The sequence below is a fragment of the Aulostomus chinensis genome, chromosome 3 (genome assembly GCF_037954235.1).
Source record: "Aulostomus chinensis isolate RoL2024-O1b breed Wild chromosome 3, RoL_Achi_v1.0, whole genome shotgun sequence".
NCBI classification, from domain to species: Eukaryota; Metazoa; Chordata; class Actinopteri; order Syngnathiformes; family Aulostomidae; genus Aulostomus; species Aulostomus chinensis.
In genome coordinates, this window is record NC_141322.1 from 17,088,643 (window position 1) to 17,102,564 (window position 13,922).

Consider the following 13,922-nt stretch of genomic DNA (forward strand, 5'->3'; position numbering starts at 1 on the left):
GGCAACTAATCCCTGTTTGTGTGTGTAAAAGCAGCAAAAATGCAGGAAAACCTATAACATAAAGTGACTGTCAGGTGTAAATTCAGGAAGTGTATTGCTTGCTCATTTGCTAGGTTCTTCATCGCACATCACTCAGCAACCCAGACGGTCTGGCAGTGGATTGGGTGGGAGGAAACCTGTACTGGTGTGATAAGGGACGGGACACTATTGAGGTGTCAAAGCTGAATGGAGCGTACCGGACAGTCCTGGTCAACCATGGCCTGAGAGAACCGCGCGCTGTGGCTGTGGATGTTCGCTATGGGTGAGAGTGACAGCAAACAACTTTGGAAAACTGGGTTAAACAGAAGAAATTAAAAGTTTTCAAATTCCTATGTCTGTCCATCTTCTGATTTATCCCAACGTGTCCCTTTCAGCTACTTGTACTGGTCTGACTGGGGTGACAGCCCTCATATAGGGAGGATTGGGATGGATGGTACAAATAGGAGTGTCATTGTGGAGGATAAGATCACCTGGCCCAATGGCTTGACGCTGGACTTCGTTAATGATCGTATCTACTGGGCCGACGCCAGGGAGGACTACATTGCTTTCGCCAGCCTGGATGGAACCAACAGACACACAGGTAACACACGCACACATACACAAGCAGTAGGAGAGTTCACCTTTCCAGGTGTTACTGTCATTTCATTGGTCTCACTGCGTCTCGCCTTCCATAGTTCTGGCTCAGGATATTCCCCACATCTTTGCCATGACTCTGTATGAGGAGTTCATCTACTGGACCGACTGGGAGACAAAGTCCATCAACAGGGCTCACAAGACCTTAGGAGTCAACAAGACCATGCTGATTAGCACCTTACACCGGCCGATGGACATCCATATTTACCACCCGTACCGCCAGCCTGAGGGTACGAACATTGCCTTTGACGAATCCCTCATATGCTGAAGTTCCTGTTGGATCTAACCTTGATTCTATTCATATTTCATTTCCCATTGACCTTCAGTGGCTGACCATCCATGCCAGATCAACAATGGAGGCTGCAGCAACCTGTGTCTGCTCTCCCCTGGAGGGGGCTACAAATGTGCCTGTCCCACCAACTTTTATCTAGCAGCCGACGGCAGACAATGCTTGTCCAACTGCACTGCAAGCCAGGTGGGCTGTCTGCATATTGTTTTTTTTTTATTTTCAACTGTAAAAATAAGAATCCAGCTCTTTTCTCCAGATCCATGGAATGAATACACACACACACACACACACACACACACACACACACACACACACACTCCTTCTGAAAAATAAGTAAATTAAAAACAAAACATTCCGCAGTAGGTTTCATCGTACAAATCAGAAAATTCTGTAATACAAAAATACTGAATAGGCTCTAAATGAGACATTTATGAAGTACGTGGAAAATGATTTTAGTAGCCAACCAAGTCTGTTATAGATTATTCATGTAAACCAAAATGTGTTCTGAGCACTTTCTCTTCTTTTTCCCTTCAGTTTGTTTGCAAAAATGACAAGTGCATTCCATTCTGGTGGAAGTGTGACACCGAGGATGACTGTGGTGATCGGTCAGACGAGCCCGCAGACTGCCGTGAGTGATGAGTGCACCGTCCGAATATATCACTGTTGTTTTGATCACTCTGCTTTAACCGTGTGCTGTGTTTCGTCTCTGTAGCTGAGTTTAAATGTAGACCGGGCCAGTTCCAGTGTGGAACAGGAATTTGTACTAACCCTGCCTACATCTGTGATGGAGACAATGACTGCCAAGACAACTCTGATGAGGCCAATTGCGGTACATACGCATACACTGAGATGTTCTCTTCTTCTTTTTTTCCCCCTTCTTATTTCTACCGATGCTGAAGTCTTTGTCACCTGCTCTCTTCTGCCTCCAGACATCCACGTTTGCCTGCCTAGTCAGTTTAAATGTACGCACCCCAGTCGCTGCATTCCTGGCATCTTCCGCTGCAATGGACAGGACAACTGTGGCGAGGGAGAGGATGAGAAAGACTGTCGTGAGTCGTACTGACAAATGTTTGCGAAGACCCAGTGCTGTCTATGAAGAAAGAAAGAAATGAGCTGAGAAATGCTGTTGTCAATTTTGGTTAATACCAGTACTGAAATTTTGTATACATATTCATGGCTTCCTAAAACTGATAATTAGAGCCAAAGTACACCTTTATCTTCAAAGGTATTTTTTTTCATATTTCGAGACATTTGTGAACTTCTTCTGGCGCCAACACAACGGTGCAGCAGTTTTCTACAAAGATATGAAAGGAGAGCGCAGTAGTGGTGCATATTCACAGCACAGGGTGAACTGCATTGGTTATGCCCCCCCCCCCCCCCCCAACTGTTTACAGAGCACTTCCTGATGGCAGCTGAGACAAATCTGCACTCTCTGTTTACAAGTCTGTGGATCCAGTTTAAACAGCGCATACACATTCATAATCCATAAACATGAATTTATAAAAGCAAGAGAACGGATTTGCATATCTCCCAGCTGTTTTTCTCAGCTGACACCAGGTGTTCCATAAAGAATCTGAGGTCCGGAGTACAGGGAAATTGTTAGATACTGTTATTTGCCCTAGAGGCTCATTTTGACCTATTCCTCTGGGGGGGGGGGGGGGGGGGACATATTAGCCGCTTTAACCGCAACGAATCCAAGAAACAGCAAAATCATCCGTGCATTAACTTTTTCGGTCCATTTTGGAGTGACCTTTAGGTTCCACTTGCTGCACTTCTGTGCTGTCATCAGTTTCCAGTTACATTTCAGAGTTGCATTCCTCCTGTATTTACCCTCTGTAAGTGCGGTGGGCGAATCTGTCTGTATCTTGTGCAGCGGAAGTGACGTGTGCTCCAAACCAGTTCCAGTGTGCCATCACCAAGCGCTGTATCCCACGGGTGTGGGTGTGTGACAGGGACAATGACTGCGTGGATGGATCTGATGAGCCTGCCAACTGCAGTAAGACATAGCTGTCTGTTATTTTACCAGCACAACTCCATCGAAGTAATTAAACCTAGAAATGAGTCGCTCCTACTGCAACAACACACTCCTGTAATATAATGTGAGTCATTATTTTGAGGCCTTGGATGTAAGTGATAGCTCAATCCAGATAATTCTGCATTGTTGTCAGGGACATAAAGAAACCTACAACACTGTCATTAGTGATTTGTACTGAGCGTCACTATGTTCTACAAAATAAATCACAACACTTATTTATCATCTATTAAAGGGGCCATGTTGACCATATATGAAAAAAAATCTCTAACACACAAACTGGAAAAAGAGAGAACTCAGTATTTTGACGTGTGCTGGCCTTCTCTGTCGTCTTGCGATTGTCTGCGTCTTGCTTTGTGCGTGCCCCACCCAGACGGGTGTTTTCTTTGCAGCCTGTTTTGGTAGATGCACTCTGGTTATGAGGGGGCATGACTTTCAAACGCATATAAAGCAGCTGGCCAATTACAACGCAGATGGAGGGAAGGAGCTTTTTGATCATAATAACATGCTAATGTTTAGTACTCCAAAATGCAAATATTGAACTCTGAAAGGAGAATAACACGGCCCCTTTGATAGTGCTGCACGTCTAGTTCCAGTGTCTTAGCCATGATCATCTGTGTTGCAGCTCAAATGACTTGTGGTGTGGATGAGTTCCGCTGTAAGGATTCGGGCCGCTGCATCCCAGCCCGTTGGAAGTGTGATGGAGAGGACGACTGCGGAGATGCTTCGGATGAACCGAAGGAGGAGTGTGGTAAGGAGGGAGTGCTGGAAACATGGAAAAGAACTCAAATGAGAAGTAAAGCCATACTCCGTCTCACTGTGTGTTTGGGGCACAGATGAACGAACCTGTGAGCCGTATCAGTTCCGCTGTAAGAACAACCGCTGCGTGCCTGGCCGCTGGCAGTGTGACTACGACAATGACTGTGGGGACAACTCTGATGAAGACAAGTGTGGTAGGTTCCCCCTGCATTCTTACATTCCTCTGCCCCAACTACAGCTGATAGTCTGTATCTTTATATTAGCTCTACTCCAATTCGATACGATGTATCACCGATCACTGTGTTTTTCTGTTCTATTTCTCAACTACATGCATGGTTGAGATTTAATTTCTTTTAATTAGTTCTGTTGCCATTTGCACATCTCATATCATCTCATGTCTATTTTGCATTTCACACTGGCGTGTTGCTGTGAGCCAGAGGTAGGTGTTTCCACATCCTCCGCTACTCCGTCCCTCATGTGCCCCCAAGCTTGTCTCTTGTTTCGTGAGCCTTTTTTCCTTGTGGAACCCACCAGCTCCTCTAGTTCCTTCACTACATACAGGGCAGTATGTTGTGCCATCCCCACTTCTGTGCCCCATGATTATCAGCCTATTATAATTACGTCTTGTTTTTGCAGTCTGTTCTCCTCCCGCCTTTCTCTTCTCTTCCCCTGCTTCCCCTGGCCTCTTTCTCTTCCCTGATCCTCCTTTCTCCTAAACTGTTTTCTCTGTGTCCTCAGTGCCTCGTCAATGTTCTGAGAGCGAGTTCGCCTGCACTAATGGCCGTTGCATTGCCGGGCGCTGGAAATGTGATGGGGACCACGATTGTGCTGATGGTTCAGATGAGGTAACCCTTAAATTTCATCTGTCTGCTTTGTAATTTCACATAGCGGAGGCACGAATGAAAAGATTAATTTGGTTTTGTCCAGAACGGTTGTGATGTCAAGTGTGACAGTGACCAATTCCAGTGCAAAAATGGTCATTGCATCCCAATCCGCTGGCGCTGTGATGCTGATGCTGACTGTATGGATGGCAGTGACGAGGAGGAATGTGACAGTGGCGGTGCGAAACACTCATTTTCTTTTGGATGAATAGCTTACACATAGAGAGGAATGTATAGTAGGATTCACTCCTGTTTATTCGTTCTAACCTTCAAATTGTAGTTGGTAGACACTGCCCCCTGGAGGAGTTTCAGTGCAACAACACTCTCTGTAAACCCTTGGGCTGGAAGTGCGATGGCGAGGATGATTGTGGGGACAACTCTGATGAGAACCCGAAAGAGTGTGGTAAGAATCAGTGCATTCATCTTGTCGACAGTTGCTGCCTGTATGCAGTTTTCTCTCCTCCTCCTCAAAGCATCTCTCCTTCTGTCCAGTGAAATTCCAGTGCCCACCCAAAAGGCAATTCCGCTGTCATAATGACCGTGTGTGTTTGCCGATATCAAAACGCTGTGATGGTGTCAACAACTGTGGGGACAACAGTGACGAACTGAACTGCCGTGAGTTGGTCTGATTTTGTTGAAAACTGTTACTAATACTGACTGAGGGAATTAAAACAGTTGCAGTTGCAGTTGGGTGCAACTCTCAAATATGTGCGCGATCGTGAGGGTAATAACTTCTCTGTGTGCTTCATCAGCGCCTGACTCCGCACCGATATGTCAAAAGGATGAGTTCCAGTGCTCCAATGGCCGTTGCATCAGCTCCATCCTGCGCTGCAACTACTTCAATGACTGCGAGGACTACGGCTCAGATGAAATGAACTGCAATAAGAAAGGTAAGTTGTAGACTACAATAGCAGTGATTTATTCTGCAGGGTGAATGCACACCACATGTTTCTTTGCTTGCAGACACGGTGCTGAATGACTGTCGCAGCAACAGGACTGTGTGCGGCGATGGGGACGAAGCTCACTGTGTGGTGAATGGAACAAATTCTTTCTGCTCCTGCAAACCCGGCTTCCAGTCCAATGGACGCAACAGATGTGAAGGTGCGGCCCTCATTGCTTTTGCTACATTTTGGGCAACGTTATGTTGCTGTATTTTTAATCACAACTTGAACCTGTGACTCACGTGACTCATGTGACTATGCGTTGACAGATAAGAATGAGTGTAGGCAGTTTGGACTGTGTTCCCACATCTGCAACAACACTAAGGGCTCCCACAAGTGCAGCTGCCACAAGTACTTCACCAGAATCAATGACACTTGCAAAGCTGATAGTGAGTACTTAGCAGAATATATTTATCTTCATTTTACACCCCTGCGTCAGCGACAATGTTATGATCATTTCCTGTTGTGCCCCAGCTCAGAGACAAGTGCTCTACATCGCTGATGACAATGAGATCCGTAGCCTGGACCCTTTCATGCCGAATTGGCGTTACGAGCAGATCTTCCAGGGTGATGCCAACGTTCGCATTGACGCCATGGATCTGCACGTCAAAACAAACCGCATATACTGGACAAACTGGCACACAGGGCGCATTTCTGCCTATGATTTGCCCTCCTCCTCCACCTCTTTGAATAGCAACCGTAACCGACGACAAAGTGACTCCAGGGTCACTAACCTGGAGGTAAGTTTGCATAGTTGGTTGATATGATGTAAGATGTGAACAAAATAGGTATAGCACGTGCCCTATTTTGGAGGTTGTTACTGTATTTTCTCTGGAACTCAGATCCCTGACCTGAAGATGCCCCGGGGCATTGCTGTGGACTGGGTGGCTTGGAACCTGTATTGGACTGACTCTGGTAGAGATGTTATCGAGGTGGCCCAGATTAGTGGAGGACGTCACCGCAAAACCCTCATATCCGGCATGATCGATGAGCCTTATGCCATTGTTGTCGACCCTCCGAGAGGGTAAGCAGAACTTGGAAGACTGAGGATGCAATGAAATAGAAAAACAAGCGCGAATGGTCGAGAATTACAACAATGTAAACTGAGATTTGAGTTGCAAGAGCAATAAAAAAAATTTGGTGTCATTGATTAGGAAAATGTACTGGGCGGACTGGGGGAACCACCCCAAGATTGAAACTGCTGCCATGGACGGAACCATGAGAGAGACACTGGTGGAAGAAGGCATTCAGTGGCCAACTGGTAAAACGCACACACAAACGTTAACATGGCTACCCAAACCTGGAGCTAAATGCAATTCTAACCCTAACCCAAAAATCAAGTCTTAACCCCCAAACAGCCTCTCCAAGGTACCTTAGTAAGTGTGGACTGCTGTTTATTCATCTTTTCCAAATGAAATGCAAAGTGTGTGAGTCTTGTCTTCCTCCTGTACAGGCCTTGCAGTGGACTACTTCAACGAGCGTCTGTACTGGGCTGATGCTAAACTCTCCTTGATCGGCAGTGTGAGGCTGAACGGCAGCGATGCAGTTGTTGCTGTAAACAGCATTAAGAACAGTTGAGTGTCACACCCTCAGCGTATTATTCATTGTTCAGGTGGACAACTCAGGAATGTGTGCATGTCCACAAAGCATCATAATTGTGTTTTCTACACAGAACTCAGTCAGCCCTTCAGTATTGACATCTTTGAGGATTATATCTATGGCGTCACCTACATCAACAACTATGTCTTCCGAGTGAACAAATTCGGCAAAGGCCACATCGAGAACCTGACAACCGGAATGAACCATGCCACCGATTTAGTTTTGTTCCACCGCAACAAGCAACCTGAAAGTGAGTTGCGTTATTCCACTGTAAGCCAAATAAACAAAGAGGAGAATGAATTTTCATGTTACTAATACTGACATTGTCTCCGTCTGTCAGTGACTAATCCATGTGATAGAAAGAAATGTGAATGGCTGTGTCTGCTGAGCCCCAGCGGTCCAGTCTGCACCTGTCCCAACGGACGCACACTGGATAACAGCACATGTGTGGAGCTGCCCACCCCCACAGTGTCTCCTATCTGTGAGTAAACACTGGCACACGCACCATCACTGGCATTGAAACCATGAATATAGGACTGAAAAATGGCATCGTGTGCAGCCCCTCCCAGTGGCCCCTGCATACTCCAGTGTCTGAACGGGGGCAGCTGTTTCCTGAACGCCCACAAGCAGCCCAAGTGCCGCTGCCAGCCTAACTATGGAGGAGATCGGTGTGAGATTGACCAGTGCAGAGACTACTGCAAGAATGGAGGAACGTGCACGCCGTCCCCTACAGGTAGGATGTGCACATGACACACGTAGTTGAAAATGAAGAGGCATGACACATTGTTTCGTTCCTTATGATCCCTGTTTAACCATCTATCTATCTATCATCTATCTATCTATCTATCTATCTATCTATCTATCTATCTAACTATCTCTCTATCTATCTATCTCTCTATATCTATCTATCTATCATCTATCTATCTATCTATCTATCTATCTATCTCTCTATATCTATCTATCTATCATCTATCTATCTATCTATCTATCTCTCTATCTATCTCTCTCTTCAAATGCCAGGTTCTCCTACATGTCGATGCCTGACAGGCTTCACAGGGCAAAACTGTAACCTGCACACTTGCAAGGATTACTGCAAGAATGGAGGCAACTGTAGCGTCAGCCCTGGAAACCAGCCCACTTGCAGCTGCCCATCGGACTTCCTGGGCGACCAGTGCCAGTATAGTGAGTGTTCGTTACCACCTAGCCTAGTGGTCACCAACTGGTCAAACATCATCAAGTGGTCCATCTTTGAGACAGTCCAAGTAGCCCTTTGACTCCATGCCCATGGAGACGTACCTCTCTGTCCACAGTTTCTTACCTTTGTCAACGGTGTTTAAACAGTAACCGTATTGCTACCCTGTACAGGTGGGAGCCCCCTGAGAAAACCAAACCCTGTCGTGTCTGGATCCTTTACATGAAGCAGGGGCAGTTAAACACATTGAAAACTGATTCACCGTCGAGCCAACAGGTGGCGCACACAGCCGGCTGACTTAGAGCGCGTCTCCAGGAGCTGTGACTGGATGACTGCTGCTCCCAACGTAGTATTGTGATAAAAAATACAAATAATGACGCAAAAGTAACGTCACCATGGTGTTAATTGATACAAAGTGTGAGTTCATAATTTGTCAGGTCTGCTCGCAAGGCAATATGTAGACAGTGTTTACGATCATTGTGTTCTAAATTGAGTCCAGATGTGCTGACTTTTGTTGTATCAGGCTACAAAAGTCATCTCAGCTGAAATCCACGTGTCGACTTCATAAAGGTTGTTAAGCATTTTATTCTTACATAGAAATTTAATCCTTCTTTAAGAATATTAAAAAAAAAACTCAGGTACTATCTATCTACTGCCTTAAATTTGGGGAAAATGAAATTTTATTGATCAAATTTGGTGACCACTGATCAAGTCTTTATTATTCAAGTACTTTAACCCTGCTGGCCAACAAGGGTCATAAGAATAAAGTGATAAATGCCATGCGAGTAACTTGTGTGCATTATGAGGTGGTGTTTTTGTGTGTTTGCAGGAAGCTGTGAAGGCCACTGCCTGAACAAAGGTACATGTCTACAGAGCGCCAGTGGCTCTAAACTGTGCCGCTGTCTGCCCCAGTTCATGGGCAGCACATGCGAGATTGACAAGTGCCACTATTGCCGTGACGGCGAGTGTATCCCAGACAACGGCTTCACGTCTACAGGGGGATTCACCTGCCGGTAAGAGAACTCAAAGAGATGCATCCTACTTAGCACAGTAAACACACACACACACACACACACACACACACACACACACACACACACACACATCTGGTGTATTATGTTGCTTTTTTCTTTCTGTCCCAGCTGCCCGAATGGAAGAATCCAGCCCAGCTGTTACACATGTGATACAAATGAGTACTGTGCAAATGGTCAGTGCTCCATAAACCCCATCACCCACCTACCAGAGTGCAGGTGAGGAGTGTTTTCAGTGACTTTTTTTTTTTTGGACAATCTGAATATCTTGAATGTATCATTGCACACCTGTGTCTTCTGTACACTTGTGTTTATGTGTGTGTGTGTGTGTAGATGCTCACCTGGCTGGGCAGGGCATCGCTGTGAGGCCGTGGCCAGCAGTGAAGGTGCCTCTGGTTCAGGTGGACGTAAGTGGACTCCTCAAAATCGACATCAGCGACGGAATCATCAGAATCTGACGGCGTGTAACGTTCTTACCTTGTGTTTTGTATGCAGGAACAGCCTCCATAGTGATCCCTGTGTTACTACTGTTGCTGCTGCTTCTGCTGGCTGCAGGAGCGTTGGTGTGGTATAAGAGGAGGATGAGAGGGTGAGTACCAGCACTCTCCTCAGGAGATACACACATCCTTTAGCCTTCTACTTTCTCTCTTTCTCCTTCCTCTCTGCCACCTGTGCTGTTCCTCTCCTCTCTGTAATGGCATCTCCTCTGCTCCTCAGGTCTAGCCGGCCCGGCAAAACGGGCTCCAGAGGCTTGCGGTAACAGTTGCCAGGGTTACACTTTCTCTCCATACCTCCATAAATCTGCATCCTGATGCTCTCTTTTTTTCTCTGTCGTTCCCTCGCCCCATTAGTCCTAGTGGTTGTACCGTGTTTGGTTCTGTGATTAGTGTCGCATCATTCTCTCGGTTCTGCACAGGAGCTGCAGCTTATCCTGCCCCTACAGTATCTCTCCGCCCTCCTCAGAGCTGCCCTGACAGTCAGGGCTGATCTATTGAAAAACTGGATTGAATAGATCTGTTTGTCCATCATATTTTGGCGTACTGTACCGTACTGTGCTGTGGTTTGTATTGTGCTGGTGTCTCGTAGCGAGAGATGGACAGCGCTACAGCATTCTTCCAAGCTCAGTTTGGAAAATGAAAAGTTCAGCATTTCCTCAGAGGTCAACACCATAGCTGTAGCAGATATGTTTAGAGGATCGATATTTGCTTTACTATGAATGACAACTGAAGTTAGGGTTAGGCTGGACCAGGGTTGGGTGCCAAACGCAGTACTTTTCAGGGCATTGACAGTATGATGTTTGCATTATTGAGCATCAAGTTATGGCAAATCAATCAGTTCCAAATTCTGGTACTTCAGAGCGCTTCAGAATGACACTGTGAAGAAGCTGAAGATTTCTTGTTCCGAAATTATTTTGAGAAACCTGTGTGTAACGAACATTCTTCTCAAACAGAATAAAATTGTACTAGTTTGTTAAGGCATCAGATTACCATGTGAACTGAAACATTATGCTTCAATAATTATTTACCTTAATGTAACATTATTTCAACGTAATTACCATGTTTAACATGTTATTTAGATCTTGGATTAAAAGAATTTCTTTGAAATGATCAGAACATAATGTAGGTCATGTTGTGTGTGTTAATTTTTAGCCAACGTTCCCTGCTAGCTGGGGTCTCAGGAGTAATTACACGTTTGAAAAGTTGATGCACACACAGCTTTCTTTATTACTTGTGAAAGGGAAGGGTGCTAACACATCAAAACTGATGAAACACTGATCAAACATTCAAACTATCGAAAAATCTGAGGCGTAAAACGCATTCGACAGCCAAGCAGCTGCAGCTAACGTTTGCTACATGCTAGGAATTTTAATTGTTCACAAATTTAGGTGTATATTTTATAACTGAACTAACTTTAACTAAAATTTTTTTTAACTAATTTTGATTTCAAAAATGATTGGGACCCAACCCTTGTCTGTCTAGTAACAGCTTGGTGTCCCAGTCCGATGAGTCTGGATCTGCCCTGGGCTAAATGAATGCTGGCTTTGTGTTGGTGCCTGTGCTGTGGCTTCGTTCCCTCAGCCTGGGTGGCGGTGAGAGGCATGCTGATGCCTCCTCACACCCTTCGTAATGTGGCTGTGTCGCTGCTTGCATTGTCTGGGTCCCTTTGCTTATATAAGACACATGGTATACCTGTGCCCTTCCTTTTTGTGTAGGGCCAAGGGCTTCCAGCACCAAAGGATGACCAACGGGGCCATGAATGTTGAGATTGGAAACCCAGCCTACAAGATCTACGAGGGTGAGCCCGATGACGACGCCGGGGAGCTGCTGGACGCGGACTTCACGCTGGACCCTGACAAGGTAGAGACAAATACCAGGTTTACATGTACATACGTCCATACTGCAGCCTTGTAGACAGTATCTAAGAATTATTTTTGTCTCCTTCCAGCCCACTAACTTCACAAACCCAGTCTATGCCACCCTGTATATGGGAGCTCACAACAGTCGCAACTCTCTGGCCAGCACAGATGAGAAGAAAGAGCTGCTCTCGCGTGGAGACGAGGAGCCCCTCGTGGACCCTCTGGCATAGACTGCCCACCGGCCTGGATCACGCTATTCCAAACACACCCTTCTTCTTGCCTTTTAAAGAAAAGAGAAAAAAAAAACAAAAGAAAAAAATTCGACAAAAAGTGTGTGAGAAAATTGATAAAAAAAGTGTGAACACTGTATAAAATGTACAAAAATGAAGGACTACTTTTGTATGTGATTGCAGTATTATATTTTGTTCTTTTGAGATTCCTCTGGTCAAAAATGAATAACATTTTCTATGAGAGATTTTTAAGTTACACTTGTCCCTTACCCTTTACCTAAATAGCCACTACCTCTGTGCAAAATGAAATGGAAACATGAAAATTAGAAGAAAAGATAATATCATCAGAGCAAGTTTAATTTTTTATTTTTGTATGAATTGTATAGAAAAAAAAAAAACATTGTTCCATTTCACCAGTGCCAACTGTTTGTTGTTTGTGTAGACTTTGAGTGGGAAAGGCAAAACTCAAAGTTTTCTAAATCGGTACATATGTATGTCTTGCGCGGTTTCTCGGCAAGATTGTGTGAGACAGATTTAAGATAGCACCGTTTGTGTATAGCACCAGATGGCAACTACAGTATTTCCACATAATTTTTCTCAGAGAACAATTTTCATGAAATGATTGTTGTCTTCCTTGCACAGAATTAGTATTTTACGGTATACTGTAGGCTTTATACCGTAAGATGTAAAGCAGGTATGTTTGTTTTTAATCACTTTGTGTGACAGTCGGAGCTCACGTGTTGCTGAAGTGAGAGGATGAGAGGCGTTTTGGAGTGCGATTGAGGAGTTGCAGAATGAGGAAGTTGGTCATTCCGGAGGGGTGGATGGTGGGTTACAGGTGTTAAGATAAAGCAAGTACGATTACCTGTGGCGGGTTATGCATACATGCCCGGAACCACAGCTGGCTACTAACGTGAGGGTCATAGTTGATGGCGTTATGGCTTCTTCCTCTGGATGAAGAAGAGTGAGGCTTAAAATATTGTAAGGTTTTGCAGGTTCTTTTCCTTCTCCAGTCCAGATAATGTCTGCCTGGCTTCACAAGTAGTTTAACCTTTCTACTTTTAGTGGATCAAAGTCTGTAAGTTCACAGTTTTGTAACGACTCAGTCTTAAGTGCATTATGTTCACGCTGTTCTTCTTGAGCTGTCTCTAATCTCCCATCCTCCTCCGTGCCCTGCTGCTGCTAATGCTACCACTCTGGTCGCTCGGACACGTCCTTACGCTCAGCCTCTGTCCCAAAATGCTGCTTCTGTCAGAAATGTGTCAGCCATATCTTAATGCATGTGAGAAGTAACACCAATCTTCAATATAACTACAGTAACACGTTTTTATTTTGCTTACCTGTCGGCAAGTGTTAGTTTATGCTGTTGTATATGTTTTGTCTTTTGATTGAGAGAGAGAAGTACAATCATTGTCCCTAAAGAACATTTTTGCTAAATCATACATGCATTTTCAGAATTGTTTTTAATTAGTCGTTTTGTTTTTTAAATGAAAGATGACACATAGCTTTTATAGTACACAATGCATGGAGGCTCAGACTTTCTTCTGGAAAGAGAATAATGTTTAATTTTTGCTGGAGTACTTTACAAACTAAATAACAGATATTGTTATAAATAAAATTTTAAAAATTGTACAGAAAACAAGCGAGTGTGTTTTGTGTTTTGTATACAACCTTTGCTTATGTAGTCAAGAACACACTGATGGGAACTGAAAAAACTCACATCGTGTACAACAGACACAAAATAAAGTAATATTTATGTGTGCGAATTGCATTTTTATCACGCAATATGAATTGGCGGTATAAATCTTTCTTAAAACTCTATTTTGGTGAATGCACTGCCATCTAGGGGGTAAATTAAAGATTGCAGCACCTCATGAAAAACTACAGACGATTGTGGGATCGTTGTCATTCAGCACGGTCAAGGATTTGTCAAAGGGAAC

The 13,922-nt window shown here is 44.6% G+C and overlaps 1 protein-coding gene across 8 annotated transcripts in view; it reads left to right on the plus strand.

The window, feature by feature from the left end:
* Nucleotides 1-13,641, plus strand: part of LOC147267935 (low-density lipoprotein receptor-related protein 1-like) — a 156,853-nt gene extending 143,212 nt beyond the window's left edge. For 5 of the 8 annotated variants that reach the window (XM_086199093.1, XM_086199094.1, XM_086199097.1 and 2 more), the window contains 32 exons: nucleotides 114-301; nucleotides 414-619; nucleotides 714-902; nucleotides 999-1,147; nucleotides 1,496-1,589; nucleotides 1,674-1,790; nucleotides 1,891-2,010; nucleotides 2,835-2,957; nucleotides 3,619-3,744; nucleotides 3,830-3,946; nucleotides 4,491-4,597; nucleotides 4,680-4,812; nucleotides 4,914-5,036; nucleotides 5,126-5,248; nucleotides 5,386-5,523; nucleotides 5,597-5,734; nucleotides 5,844-5,963; nucleotides 6,049-6,314; nucleotides 6,417-6,598; nucleotides 6,729-6,835; nucleotides 7,028-7,147; nucleotides 7,247-7,423; nucleotides 7,514-7,654; nucleotides 7,733-7,906; nucleotides 8,194-8,355; nucleotides 9,195-9,378; nucleotides 9,508-9,615; nucleotides 9,730-9,803; nucleotides 9,892-9,985; nucleotides 10,114-10,152; nucleotides 11,609-11,753; nucleotides 11,842-13,641. In XM_086199093.1, the coding sequence (XP_086055219.1) occupies nucleotides 114-301; nucleotides 414-619; nucleotides 714-902; nucleotides 999-1,147; nucleotides 1,496-1,589; nucleotides 1,674-1,790; nucleotides 1,891-2,010; nucleotides 2,835-2,957; nucleotides 3,619-3,744; nucleotides 3,830-3,946; nucleotides 4,491-4,597; nucleotides 4,680-4,812; nucleotides 4,914-5,036; nucleotides 5,126-5,248; nucleotides 5,386-5,523; nucleotides 5,597-5,734; nucleotides 5,844-5,963; nucleotides 6,049-6,314; nucleotides 6,417-6,598; nucleotides 6,729-6,835; nucleotides 7,028-7,147; nucleotides 7,247-7,423; nucleotides 7,514-7,654; nucleotides 7,733-7,906; nucleotides 8,194-8,355; nucleotides 9,195-9,378; nucleotides 9,508-9,615; nucleotides 9,730-9,803; nucleotides 9,892-9,985; nucleotides 10,114-10,152; nucleotides 11,609-11,753; nucleotides 11,842-11,982 (4,425 nt within the window). In that variant the 3' untranslated portion in view covers nucleotides 11,983-13,641. Of the gene's footprint in view, nucleotides 1-113; nucleotides 302-413; nucleotides 620-713; nucleotides 903-998; nucleotides 1,148-1,495; nucleotides 1,590-1,673; nucleotides 1,791-1,890; nucleotides 2,011-2,834; nucleotides 2,958-3,618; nucleotides 3,745-3,829; nucleotides 3,947-4,488; nucleotides 4,598-4,679; nucleotides 4,813-4,913; nucleotides 5,037-5,125; nucleotides 5,249-5,385; nucleotides 5,524-5,596; nucleotides 5,735-5,843; nucleotides 5,964-6,048; nucleotides 6,315-6,416; nucleotides 6,599-6,728; nucleotides 6,836-7,027; nucleotides 7,148-7,246; nucleotides 7,424-7,513; nucleotides 7,655-7,732; nucleotides 7,907-8,193; nucleotides 8,356-9,194; nucleotides 9,379-9,507; nucleotides 9,616-9,729; nucleotides 9,804-9,891; nucleotides 9,986-10,113; nucleotides 10,153-11,608; nucleotides 11,754-11,841 lie in introns of those variants that run through there. The other 3 variants (XM_086199095.1, XM_086199098.1, XR_015112086.1) reach the window with 2 other exon arrangements.
* Nucleotides 13,642-13,922: the final 281 nt, after the last annotated feature.